The following is a 14354-nucleotide window of genomic DNA, read 5'->3' as shown; positions in this document are numbered from 1 at the left end:
CTGACTAGGTATCCCCCTTTCCCTTTCCAACTGACTAGGTATCCCCCTTTCCCTTTCCAACTGACTAGGTATCCCCCTTTCCCTTTCCAACTGACTAGGTATCCCCCTTTCCCTTTCCAACTGACTAGGTATCCCCCTTTCCCTTTACAACTGACTAGGTATCCCCCCTTTCCAACTGACTAGATATACCCCTTTCCAACTGACTAGGTATCCCCCTTTCCCTTTCCAACTGACTAGGTATCCCCCTTTCCCTTTCCAACTGACTAGGTATCCCCCTTTCCAACTGACTAGGTATCCCCCTTTCCCTTTCCAACTGACTAGGTATCCCCCTTTCCCTTTCCAACTGACTAGGTATCTCCCTTTCCCCTTCCAACTGACTAGGTATCCCCCTTCCCTTTCCAACTGACTAGGTATCCCCCTTTCCCTTTCCAACTGACTAGGTATCCCCCTTTCCCTTTCCAACTGACTAGGTATCCCCCTTTCCCTTTCCAACTGACTAGGTATCCCCCTTTCCCTTTCCAACTGACTAGGTATCCCCCTTTCCCTTTCCAACTGACTAGGTATCCCCCTTTCCAACTGACTAGGTATCCCCCTTTCCCTTTACAACTGACTAGGTATCCCCCTTTCCCTTTCCAACTGACTAGGTATCCCCCTTTCCCTTTACAACTGACTAGGTATCCCCCCTTTCCAACTGACTAGGTATCCCCCTTTCCCTTTACAACTGACTAGGTATCCCCCTTTCCCTTTACAACTGACTAGATATCCCCCTTTCCCTTTCCAACTGACTAGGTATCCCCCTTTCCCTTTACAACTGACTAGGTATCCCCCCTTTCCAACTGACTAGGTATCCCCCTTTCCCTTTACAACTGACTAGGTATCCCCCTTTCCCTTTCCAACTGACTAGATATCCCCCTTTACAACTGACTAGGTATCCCCCTTTCCCTTTCCAACTGACTAGGTATCCCCCTTTACAACTGACTAGGTATCCCCCTTTCCCTTTCCAACTGACTAGGTATCCCCCTTTACAACTGACTAGGTATCCCCCTTTCCCTTTCCAACTGACTAGGTATCCCCCTTTCCCTTTCCAACTGACTAGGTATCCCCCTTTCCCTTTCCAACTGACTAGGTATCCCCCTTTCCAACTGACTAGGTATCCCCCTTTCCCTTTCCAACTGACTAGGTATCCCCCTTTCCCTATACAACTGACTAGGTATCCCCCTTTCCCTTTCCAACTGACTAGGTATCCCCCTTTCCCTATACAACTGACTAGGTATCCCCCTTTCCCTTTCCAACTGACTAGGTATCCCCCTTTCCCTATACAACTGACTAGGTATCCCCCTTTCCCTTTCCAACTGACTAGATATACCCCTTTCCCTTTCCAACTGACTAGGTATCCCCCTTTCCCTTTCCAACTGACTAGGTATCCCCCTTTCCCTATACAACTGACTAGGTATCACCCTTTCCAACTGACTAGGTATCCCCCTTTCCCTTTCCAACTGACTAGATATACCCCTTTCCCTTTCCAACTGACTAGGTATCCCCCTTTCCCTTTCCAACTGACTAGGTATCCCCCTTTCCCTTTCCAACTGACTAGATATACCCCTTTCCCTTTCCAACTGACTAGGTATCCCCCTTCCCTTTCCAACTGACTAGGTATCCCCCTTTACAACTGACTAGGTATCCCCCTTTCCCTTTACAACTGACTAGGTATCCCCCTTTCCCCTTTCCAACTGACTAGGTATCCCCCTTTCCCTTTCCAACTGACTAGGTATCCCCCTTTCCCTTTACAACTGACTAGGTATCCCCCTTCCCTTTCCAACTGACTAGATATCCCCCTTCCCTTTCCAACTGACTAGGTATCCCCCTTTCCCTTTACAACTGACTAGGTATCCCCCTTTCCCTTTCCAACTGACTAGATATCCCCCTTTCCAACTGACTAGGTATCCCCCTTTCCCTTTCCAACTGACTAGGTATCCCCCTTTCCCTTTACAACTGACTAGGTATCCCCCTTTCCCTTTACAACTGACTAGGTATCCCCCTTTCCCTTTACAACTGACTAGGTATCCCCCTTTCCAACTGACTAGATATCCCCCTTTCCAACTGACTAGGTATACCCCTTTCCCTTTCCAACTGACTAGGTATCCCCCTTTCCCTTTCCAACTGACTAGGTATCCCCCTTTCCCTTTACAACTGACTAGGTATCCCCCTTTCCCTTTACAACTGACTAGGTATCCCCCTTTCCAACTGACTAGGTATCCCCCTTTCCCTTTCCAACTGACTAGGTATCCCCCTTTCCCTTTCCAACTGACTAGGTATCCCCCTTTCCCTTTACAACTGACTAGGTATCCCCCTTTCCCTTTACAACTGACTAGGTATCCCCCTTTCCAACTGACTAGGTATCCCCCTTTCCCTTTCCAACTGACTAGGTATCCCCCTTTCCAACTGACTAGGTATACCCCTTTCCCTTTCCAACTGACTAGGTATCCCCCTTTCCCTTTCCAACTGACTAGATATCCCCCTTTCCCTTTCCAACTGACTAGGTATCCCCCCTTTCCAACTGACTAGATATCCCCCTTTCCCTATACAACTGACTAGGTATCCCCCTTTACAACTGACTAGATATCCCCCTTTCCCTATACAACTGACTAGGTATCCCCCTTTCCCTTTACAACTGACTAGGTATCCCCCTTTCCAACTGACTAGGTATCCCCCTTTCCCTTTCCAACTGACTAGATATCCCCCTTTCCCTTTCCAACTGACTAGGTATCCCCCTTTCCCTTTCCAACTGACTAGATATCCCCCTTTCCCTTTCCAACTGACTAGGTATCCCCCTTTCCCTTTCCAACTGACTAGGTATCCCCCTTTCCCTATACAACTGACTAGGTATCACCCTTTCCCTTTCCAACTGACTAGGTATCCCCCTTTCCCTTTCCAACTGACTAGGTATCCCCCTTTCCCTTTCCAACTGACTAGGTATCCCCCTTTACAACTGACTAGGTATCCCCCTTTCCCTTTCCAACTGACTAGATATCACCCTTTCCCTATACAACTGACTAGGTATCACCCTTTCCCTTTCCAACTGACTAGGTATCCCCCTTTCCCTTTCCAACTGACTAGGTATCCCCCTTTCCCTTTCCAACTGACTAGGTATCCCCCTTTACAACTGACTAGGTATCCCCCTTTCCCTTTCCAACTGACTAGGTATCCCCCTTTCCCTTTCCAACTGACTAGGTATCCCCCTTTCCCTTTCCAACTGACTAGGTATCCCCCTTTCCCTTTACAACTGACTAGGTATCCCCCTTTCCCTTTCCAACTGACTAGATATCCCCCTTTCCCTTTCCAACTGACTAGATATCCCCCTTTCCCTTTCCAACTGACTAGGTATCCCCCTTTCCAACTGACTAGATATACCCCTTTCCCTTTCCAACTGACTAGGTATCCCCCTTTCCCTTTACAACTGACTAGGTATCCCCCTTTCCCTTTACAACTGACTAGATATCCCCCTTTCCCTTTCCAACTGACTAGGTATCCCCCTTTCCCTTTACAACTGACTAGGTATCCCCCTTTCCCTTTCCAACTGACTAGGTATCCCCCTTCCCTTTCCAACTGACTAGATATCCCCCTTTCCCTATACAACTGACTAGATATCCCCCTTTCCCTTTCCAACTGACTAGATATACCCCTTTCCCTTTCCAACTGACTAGGTATCCCCCTTCCCTTTCCAACTGACTAGGTATCACCCTTTCCCTTTCCAACTGACTAGATATCCCCCTTTCCCTTTACAACTGACTAGGTATCCCCCTTTCCCTTTACAACTGACTAGGTATCACCCTTTCCCTTTCCAACTGACTAGATATCCCCCTTTCCCTTTACAACTGACTAGGTATCCCCCTTCCCAACTGACTAGGTATCCCCCTTTCCCTTTACAACTGACTAGGTATCCCCCTTCCCAACTGACTAGGTATCCCCCTTCCCTTTACAACTGACTAGATATCCCCCTTTCCCTTTACAACTGACTAGGTATCCCCCTTCCCAACTGACTAGGTATCCCCCTTTCCCTTTACAACTGACTAGGTATCCCCCTTTCCCTTTACAACTGACTAGGTATCCCCCTTTCCCTTTCCAACTGACTAGGTATCCCCCTTTCCCTTTCCAACTGACTAGGTATCCCCCTTTCCAACTGACTAGGTATCCCCCTTTCCAACTGACTAGGTATCCCCCTTTCCCTTTCCAACTGACTAGATATCCCCCTTTCCCTTTCCAACTGACTAGGTATCCCCCTTTCCCTTTCCAACTGACTAGGTATCCCCCTTTCCAACTGACTAGGTATCCCCCTTTCCAACTGACTAGGTATCCCCCTTTCCCTTTCCAACTGACTAGGTATCCCCCTTTCCAACTGACTAGGTATCCCCCTTTCCCTTTCCAACTGACTAGGTATCCCCCTTTCCCTTTCCAACTGACTAGGTATCCCCCTTTCCCTTTACAACTGACTAGATATCCCCCTTTCCCTTTCCAACTGACTAGGTATCCCCCTTTCCCTTTCCAACTGACTAGGTATCCCCCTTTCCCTTTCCAACTGACTAGGTATCCCCCTTTCCCTTTCCAACTGACTAGGTATCCCCCTTTCCCTTTCCAACTGACTAGGTATCCCCCTTTCCCTTTCCAACTGACTAGGTATCCCCCTTTCCCTTTACAACTGACTAGATATCCCCCTTTCCCTTTCCAACTGACTAGGTATCCCCCTTTCCCTTTTCAACTGACTAGGTATCCCCCTTTCCCTTTACAACTGACTAGGTATCCCCCTTTCCCTTTACAACTGACTAGGTATCCCCCTTTCCAACTGACTAGATATCCCCCTTTCCCTTTCCAACTGACTAGGTATCCCCCTTTCCCTTTACAACTGACTAGGTATCCCCCTTTCCAACTGACTAGGTATCCCCCTTTCCAACTGACTAGGTATCCCCCTTTCCAACTGACTAAGTATCCCCCTTTCCAACTGACTAGGTATCACCCTTTCCAACTGACTAGGTATCCCCCTTTACAACTGACTAGGTATCCCCCTTTCCCTATACAACTGACTAGGTATCCCCCTTTCCCTTTCCAACTGACTAGGTATCCCCCTTTCCAACTGACTAGGTATCCCCCTTTCCAACTGACTAGGTATCCCCCTTTCCAACTGACTAAGTATCCCCCTTTCCAACTGACTAGGTATCACCCTTTCCAACTGACTAGGTATCCCCCTTTCCCTTTCCAACTGACTAGGTATCCCCCTTTCCAACTGACTAGGTATCCCCCTTTCCAACTGACTAGGTATCCCCCTTTCCAACTGACTAGGTATCCCCCTTTCCAACTGACTAGGTATCCCCCTTTACAACTGACTAGGTATCACCCTTTCCAACTGACTAGGTATCCCCCTTTCCCTTTCCAACTGACTAGGTATCCCCCCTTTCCCTATACAACTGACTAGGTATCCCCCTTTCCCTTTACAACTGACTAGATATCCCCCTTTCCCTATGCAACTGACTAGATATCCCCCTTTCCCTATACAACTGACTAGGTATCCCCCTTTCCCTTTCCAACTGACTAGGTATCCCCCTTTCCCTTTACAACTGACTAGATATCCCCCTTTCCCTTTCCAACTGACTAGGTATCCCTCTTTCCCTTTACAACTGACTAGGTATCCCCCTTTCCCTTTACAACTGACTAGGTATCCCCCCTTTCCAACTGACTAGATATCCCCCTTTACAACTGACTAGGTATCCCCCTTTCCCTTTCCAACTGACTAGGTATCCCTCTTTCCCTTTACAACTGACTAGGTATCCCCCTTTCCCTTTACAACTGACTAGGTATCCCCCCTTTCCAACTGACTAGGTATACCCCTTTCCCTTTCCAACTGACTAGGTATCCCCCCTTTCCAACTGACTAGGTATCCCCCCTTTCCAACTGACTAGGTATCCCCCCTTTCCAACTGACTAGGTATCCCCCCTTTCCAACTGACTAGGTATCCCCCTTTCCAACTGACTAGGTATCCCCCTTTCCAACTGACTAGGTATCCCCCTTTCCAACTGACTAGGTATCCCCCTTTCCAACTGACTAGGTATCCCCCTTTCCAACTGACTAGGTATCCCCCTTTCCAACTGACTAGGTATCCCCCTTTCCAACTGACTAGGTATCCCCCTTTCCAACTGACTAGGTATCCCCCTTTCCAACTGACTAGGTATCCCCCTTTCCAACTGACTAGGTATCCCCCTTTCCAACTGACTAGGTATCACCCTTTCCAACTGACTAGGTATCCCCCTTTCCCTTTCCAACTGACTAGGTATCCCCCTTTCCAACTGACTAGGTATCCCCCTTTCCAACTGACTAGGTATCCCCCTTTCCCTTTCCAACTGACTAGGTATCCCCCTTTCCCTTTCCAACTGACTAGGTATCACCCTTTCCAACTGACTAGGTATCACCCTTTCCAACTGACTAGGTATCCCCCTTTACAACTGACTAGGTATCCCCCTTTCCCTTTCCAACTGACTAGGTATCCCCCTTTCCCTTTCCAACTGACTAGGTATCCCCCTTTCCAACTGACTAGGTATCCCCCTTTCCAACTGACTAGATATCCCCCTTTCCCTTTCCAACTGACTAGGTATCCCCCTTTCCCTTTCCAACTGACTAGGTATCACCCTTTCCAACTGACTAGGTATCACCCTTTCCAACTGACTAGGTATCCCCCTTTCCCTTTCCAACTGACTAGGTATCACCCTTTCCAACTGACTAGATATCCCCCTTTCCCTTTCCAACTGACTAGATATCCCCCTTTCCCTTTCCAACTGACTAGATATCCCCCTTTCCAACTGACTAGATATCCCCCTTTCCCTTTCCAACTGACTAGGTATCCCCCTTTCCAACTGACTAGGTATCACCCTTTCCAACTGACTAGGTATCCCCCTTTCCCTTTCCAACTGACTAGGTATCCCCCTTTCCAACTGACTAGGTATCCCCCTTTCCAACTGACTAGGTATCCCCCTTTCCCTTTCCAACTGACTAGGTATCCCCCTTTCCCTTTCCAACTGACTAGGTATCACCCTTTCCAACTGACTAGGTATCACCCTTTCCAACTGACTAGGTATCCCCCTTTCCAACTGACTAGATATCCCCCTTTCCCTTTCCAACTGACTAGGTATCCCCCTTTCCCTTTCCAACTGACTAGGTATCCCCCTTTCCCTTTCAAGTCAGCATGTTAGTCTACACCTGTTGTTTACGAAGCATGTGACAAATACAATTTGACTTAATTTCTTCTCCAGTCTTTCTCTGAGATGTTTGTGAAGTTCCTGGAGGTGGAGTCTAGCCCGGTGGTTCCTGCCCCCAGACTTCCTGTCTATGACATCAACCCCCTTAGTGCCCCGCCCCCTGGGAGGACTACCAGCTCAGCCTGGGCTCAACAATCAGAAGGTAATGTTGTCATGGTAAATTTGTTCCGGGGTGAAGTAATGTTGTCATGGTAATATTGTTCTGGGGTGAGGTAATGCTGTCATGGTAATATTGTTCTGGGGTGAGGTAATGTTGTCATGGTAATATTGTTCTGGGGTGAGGTAATGCTGTCATGGTTATATTGTTCTGGGGTGAGGTAATGTTGTCATGGTAATATTGTTCTGGGGTGAGGTAATGCTGTCATGGTTATATTGTTCTGGGGTGAGGTAATGCTGTCATGGTTATATTGTTCTGGGGTGAGGTAATGCTGTCATGGTAATATTGTTCCGGGGTGAGGTAATGCTGTCATGGTTATATTGTTCCGGGGTGAAGTAATGTTGTCATGGTAATATTGTTCCGGGGTGAAGTAATGCTGTCATGGTTATATTGTTCCGGGGTGAGGTAATGCTGTCATGGTTATATTGTTCCGGGGTGAAGTATTGCTGTCATGGTAATATTGTTCCGGGGTGAGGTAATGCTGTCATGGTTATATTGTTCTGGGGTTGAGGTAATGCTGTCATGGTAATATTGTTCTGGGGTTGAGGTAATGCTGTCATGGTAATATTGTTCTGGGGTGAGGTAATGCTGTCATGGTAATATTGTTCTGGGGTGAGGTAATGCTGTCATGGTAATATTGTTCTGGAGTGAGGTAATGATGTCATGGTTATATTGTTCTGGGGTGAGGTAATGTTGTCATGGTAATATTGTTCTGGGGTGAGGTAATGCTGTCATGGTTATATTGTTCTGGGGTGAGGTAATGCTGTCATGGTAATATTGTTCTGGGGTGAGGTAATGTTGTCATGGTAATATTGTTCTGGGGTGAGGTAATGCTGTCATGGTAATATTGTTCTGGGGTGAGGTAATGTTGTCATGGTTATATTGTTCTGGGGTGAGGTAATGTTGTCATGGTAATATTGTTCTGGGGTGAGGTAATGCTGTCATGGTAATATTGTTCTGGGGTGAGGTAATGCTGTCATGGTAATATTGTTCCGGGGTGAGGTAATGCTGTCATGGTTATATTGTTCCGGGGTGAAGTATTGCTGTCATGGTAATATTGTTCCGGGGTGAGGTAATGCTGTCATGGTAATATTGTTCTGGGGTGAGGTAATGCTGTCATGGTTATATTGTTCTGGGGTGAGGTAATGCTGTCATGGTTATATTGTTCTGGGGTGAGGTAATGCTGTCATGGTAATATTGTTCTGGGGTGAGGTAATGCTGTCATGGTAATATTGTTCTGGGGTGAGGTAATGCTGTCATGGGTATATTGTTCTGGGGTGAGGTAATGCTGTCATGGTTATATTGTTCTGGGGTGAGGTAATGCTGTCATGGTAATATTGTTCTGGGGTGAGGTAATGCTGTCATGGGTATATTGTTCTGGGGTGAGGTAATGCTGTCATGGTTATATTGTTCTGGGGTGAGGTAATGCTGTCATGGTAATATTGTTCTGGGGTGAGGTAATGCTGTCATGGTTATATTGTTCTGGGGTGAGGTAATGCTGTCATGGTAATATTGTTCTGGGGTGAGGTAATGCTGTCATGGTTATATTGTTCCGGGGTGAGGTAATGCTGTCATGGTTATATTGTTCTGGAGTGAGGTAATGCTGTCATGGTTATATTGTTCTGGGGCGAGGTAATGATGTCATGGTTATATTGTTCTGGGGTGAGGTAATGCTGTCATGGTTATATTGTTCTGGGGTGAGGTAATGCTGTCATGGTTATATTGTTCTGGGGTGAGGTAATGCTGTCATGGTTATATTGTTCTGGGGTGAGGTAATGCTGTCATGGTTATATTGTTCTGGGGTGAGGTAATGCTGTCATGGTTATATTGTTCTGGGGTGAGGTAATGCTGTCATGGTTATATTGTTCTGGGGTGAGGTAATGCTGTCATGGTTATATTGTTCTGGGGTGAAGTTTAGGTTCTGGCTGAGTCTGAGGGCAGTAGTTTGGAGGGCTGTGTAGCAGTGGTTCTGGCTAGGGTTGAGACAGAGCAACATCACCCGTGTATGGGGTGATTTCCAGTGGCAGACACCTCCCAGAAGGATCGTTCTTTATCTTCTGCTGTTGGAATACCAACCCTCAGTTTCACCCTCAGCCAGCACCTCCGTAGAGACTTATTTTGTTTAATTCTTAAGTAAACAAGCAAACATTGAGCATAAGGTCTTGCGATCTACAGCCCTGCACACGGCATACGTTCAGGCCCTACCCTAGCCAGGCCCGATTGCTTCTGCCAAACGTAAGGCCCGACCCTGCTTGAAACCATTAGTAAATCCATTAGCTGTTCCTCTCTGTCTGTCACTCGGTCCCTGAGTGCAGCTCACTCTGCATGCACTCTATTCATGGCGGCTCGGTCTGTGAGTATCCATAGCGACGGCTCCTCTTTGAGCTGCTCTGCTCATGGTTCTCTGAGTCTGTGAGTATCCATAGCGACGGCTCCTCTTTGGCCTGCTCTACTCGTGGTTCTCTGAATCTGGGAGTATCCATAGCGACGGCTCCTCTTTGAGCTGCTCTGCTCATGGTTCTCTGAGTCTGTGAGTACGCATAGCAACGTCTTCGTTTGGCCTGCTCTGCTCAAGGAAGAGACATGAGAGAGCAGTTAGTTGTTGGCTACTTTTCGTCACTCTAAACTCCGACAACTCAAGGAACGTTATTATTTTCTGTGAAATAATCTCTCCTGTCTTCTATTGGACGAGGTTGAAGTACTTATGACTTCATGTTATGATCTTAGTCAGATATGACTGTACTGCAGAGCATGAGCAAATGGCTCAGCTTCAAAATGTTACTGATCAATTTAGTGATACCCGAGCCCTACCTGTACCCTAGTTATTGATGAGAAAACAGGCCCTGGGCCAGCCCGTCAGGCTTGGGTCGGGTAGCAGAGCTCTACTGCCACCTCAACCTGTCACCTCCAGCTTCATCCGACCTCTAACCTCTGACCTCTGTTTTCTCCTAGGAGGGGCGGCAGCCGGCAGGGGACAGAGGGCAGCAGGGGAGTCCAACCCTTTCCTAGCTCCCCGCTCTACGGTCGTGCCACTGATGCATCATGGGAGTGGTAGTTCCAGTGGGTCGGGAGGACACCACCTCCTGATGAAACCTATCTCAGACAGCCTTCCCACCTTCACGCCTGTGCCTGTCTCTCCCGAGAGCGGAGGGCAGGTGCTCAAAGACTTACTCAAGCAGTGATTGGAGCCACGGCCTGTCAATCAGAGCTCCTCGTCCAATCAGGAGGAACGTAGACACTACAATAGACCGTTATTACTGTGCTCCTTTCGTCCAACTGTCACTCAGTGATGTCACTAACTTCTACACAGCAGGACATGTCACCCTCTCTGATTCACGGGCAGTTTGTTGTCCTTTATTTTTGAAAGGGGTTGAAATAGTATTTTTTATTTTATTTTACTAAAGATGGATCCATTCCGTTCGCTATATTAAGGAAAACTATCAGGACTCAATGCCCTGAGTGTCCCATTCACTCAGTGTGTGTGTAACCTGTTCTGCCAGGGCATTGTTAGACAGACAGAGAGTTGATGCATTGAACAAAGAGGGAAGTGTTTGTGTACACTTCCTGTTTTCTAGCTGTACAATATTAACGTGATGGAGAACATCTCGGCTGTACTACAACATCATCACTGTTTGGACAATTTGAAGAGAAGTTTTGTTTTTATTTTAATTGAATTTTAGCCGTAGGCCTAAACTAGCACTCTAATCCTTACCTTTGACCTGAGCCTTACGGTGCCTGGTCAAAGGTAGTGGACTATGTAGGGAACAGGGTACCATTTGGACTGTCTGATCTGATGCAAGGCTTGCCTGATGCTTCCTGGCAACAGCAATGCTGTGGAGATTCTAATGTGAGACCTGGCTCTATGCATCTGGTGAAACCATCCAGACGTTTGTGCTTAATCTTCTGTTTTCCAGACAGAGAAATGGTGATCAGCCACACGGCGTTACTGTGGTAAAACACAGGTAATAACAGGCTGTGGATTGATCAGATCGCTTTGACTATGGTTCCGTTCCAAATAGCAACCTTATTGCTTATAAACATACAGTGCAATTATATGTGTGAGTGTGTACAGTGCCAGTCAAAAGTTTTAGAACACCTACTCATTCAAGGGTTCTTCTTTATTTTTACTTTTTTTCTACATTGTAGAATGAAAGTGAAAGACATGAAAACGATGAAATAACACTTATGGAATCATGTAGTAACCAAAAAAAGTGTTAAACAAATCAAAATATATGTTACATTTTAGATTCTTCAAAGTAGCCACCCTTTGCCTTGATGACAGCTTGGCACACTCTTGGCGTTCTGTCAACCAACTTCACCTGGAATGCTTTTCCAACCGTCTTGAAGGAGTTCCCACATATGATGAGCAATTGTTGGCTGCTTTTCCTTGACTCTGCGGTCCAACTCATCCTAAACCATCTCGATTGGATTGAGGTCGGGTGATTGTGGAGGCCATCTGATGCAGCACTCATCACTCTCCTTGGTAAAATAGCTCTTAAACAGCCTGGAGGTGTGTTGAGTCATTGTCCTGTTGAAAAACAAATTATATTCCCACTAAGCGCAAACCAGATGGGATGGCGTATCGCTGCAGAATGCTGTGGTAGCCATGCTGGTTAAATGGGCCTTGAATAAAAAAGAAAATCACTGACAATGTCACCAGCAAAGCACCCCCACACCACCTCCTCCATGCTTCACGATGGGAACTACACATGTAGAGATCATCCGTTCACCTACTCTGCGTCTCACAAAGAACCAAAAATCAAACATTTGGACTCATCAGACCAAAGGACAGATTTACGCCGGTCTAATGTCCTTTGCTTATGTTTCTTGGCCCAAGCAAGTCTCTTCTTCTTATTGGTGTCCTTTAGTAGTGCTTCCTTGGCAGCAATTTGACCATGAAAGCCTGATTCACGCAGTCTCCTCTGAACAGTTGATGTTGAGATGTGTCTGTTACTTGAACTCTGTGAAGGATTTATTTGGGCTGCAATCTGAGGTGTGGTTAACTCTAATGAATTTATCCTCTGCAGCAGAGGTAACTCTGGGTCTTCCTTTCCTGTGGCGGTCCTCATGAGAGCCAGTTTCATCATAGCACTTGAAGACACTTTCAAAGTTATTTTCCAGATTGACTGACCGTCATGTCTTAAAGTAATGATGGACTGTCATTTGTCTTTGCTTATTTTAGCTGTTCTTGCCATAATATGGACTTGGTCTTTTACCAAATAGGGCTATCTTCTGTATACCACACCTACCTTGTAAAAACCCAACTGATTGGCTCAAACACATTAAGAAGAAAATAAATTCCACAAATTAACAAGGCACACATGGTAATTTAAATGGATTCCAGGGGACTACCTCATGAAGGTGGTTGAGAGAATGCCAAGAGTGTGCAAAGCTGTCATCAAGGCAAAGGGTGGCTACTTAGAAGAATCTCAAATATAAAATATATTTTGATTTGTTTAACACTTTTTTTTGTTTACTAAATGATTCCATAAGTGTTATTTCATACTTTTGATGTCTTCACTATTATTCTACAATGTAGAAAATAGTAAAAATAAAGAAGAACTCTTTAATGAGTAGGTGTGTCCAAACTTCTGACTGGTACTGTATATGTGTACGTACATGGGTGATAAGTGTCTATAAATATGAAATATAAGACGGTACTTTCAGACATACCTTAAGTGCCTACCAATGTTTCTGTTCAGATAGGTATACTGTATGATTTTGGTTTGTAAATTAAGAAATATATATTTACAAAGTTGTAAAAAACATAAACTGCACATTAAAAAGGTTTACGTGATGTCTTTGTCCACTCCGTAAAGTTAGCTCTACATTTTCTGTACGAATGTCCTCCACAATCGACTACTGCCAAATGAATGTCACAGATGCTTCTCGAAGGTAAATAGACTAAAAATATATATTAACATATATTCATGTACTCCTTAACGTGTGTTAAAGATGCTCAGACTGAAGTTCAACATTCAAATTCTTAATGGATGATTAGAAAACTCTTAAAACTGAGACTCGTGATCGGGACCAGTGACTTCCTATGTTGGTTGTTATGATAAAATAAAATTATTACTAGGGTTGTCTGCTCCTTTTGAGTTGAAGCTATTGGCTATGTCTCAAATTACAACCTGTTCTCTGTACATAGTGTCGTGGATATTACCACCAGGGACACCTGAAGTCAATATTGAATGAATCATTATTACCAGGGAGCTGGAGAGGTTACAACAAACTTAATGCACCATAGTGCATGTCGGTCAGGAGCTCTGCCAGGGAAAGTCCCGTTAGTTCTCTCAGTGTTAAATTCGCACGATTTACGTTATTATGAATTCATCGTTAACATTTGGTTCCTGCATGTGACTGACCAATACCTCACGAGGCTTCTTCTCTCCAAGCTGAGACCTTGAAACTGAGATACCCCCCTTTCAGTTCTCAAAGCAATGTTCGGGGTGTACTGCTCAATTGCTTATGCTGATAGTGAGGATTCCATCCCAGGCGCAATCAATCAATCCAATTTGGTTATTAGAAAACCACAAACATAACATTTTCCCCTCACAATAGTGCCCTACTTTTGATCAGGGCCCATAGGGTTCCGGTCAAAAGTAGTGAACTATAAAAGGGAATCGGGAGTCTTTTGGGACGCATATTTTTTATTTAACTAGGCCAAGTCAGATAAAATAACAAATTCTTATTTTACAATGACGGCCTACCGGGGAACAGTGGGTTAACTACCTTGTTCAGGGGCAGAACGACAGATTTGTTTTACCTCGTCAGCTCGGGGATTCGATCTAGCATGTTTTTTCGGTTACTGGCCCAATGCTCTAACCACTAGGCTACCTGCCGCTCTAACCACTAGGCTACCTGCCTCCTCTAACCACTAGGCTACCTGCCGC

At 45.8% G+C, this 14354-nt stretch overlaps 1 protein-coding gene across 2 annotated transcripts in view; it reads left to right on the top strand.

The window, feature by feature from the left end:
• The window catches only part of LOC129811282 (thyroid receptor-interacting protein 11-like), a 98856-nt gene extending 85601 nt beyond the window's left edge, over positions 1-13255 (top strand). For both annotated transcript variants that reach the window (XM_055862458.1, XM_055862457.1), the window contains 2 exons: positions 7296-7443; positions 10411-13255. In XM_055862458.1, the coding sequence (XP_055718433.1) occupies positions 7296-7443; positions 10411-10640 (378 nt within the window). In that variant the 3' untranslated portion in view covers positions 10641-13255. The remainder of the gene's footprint in view (positions 1-7295; positions 7444-10410) is intronic.
• The last annotated feature ends 1099 nt before the right edge of the window (positions 13256-14354 follow it).

The sequence above is a fragment of the Salvelinus fontinalis genome, chromosome 15, assembly GCF_029448725.1.
Source record: "Salvelinus fontinalis isolate EN_2023a chromosome 15, ASM2944872v1, whole genome shotgun sequence".
In the NCBI taxonomy this organism is placed as follows: domain Eukaryota; kingdom Metazoa; phylum Chordata; class Actinopteri; order Salmoniformes; family Salmonidae; genus Salvelinus; species Salvelinus fontinalis.
Note: the sequence above shows the minus strand (reverse complement) of the source record. Positions and strands in the feature narration are given on the sequence as shown.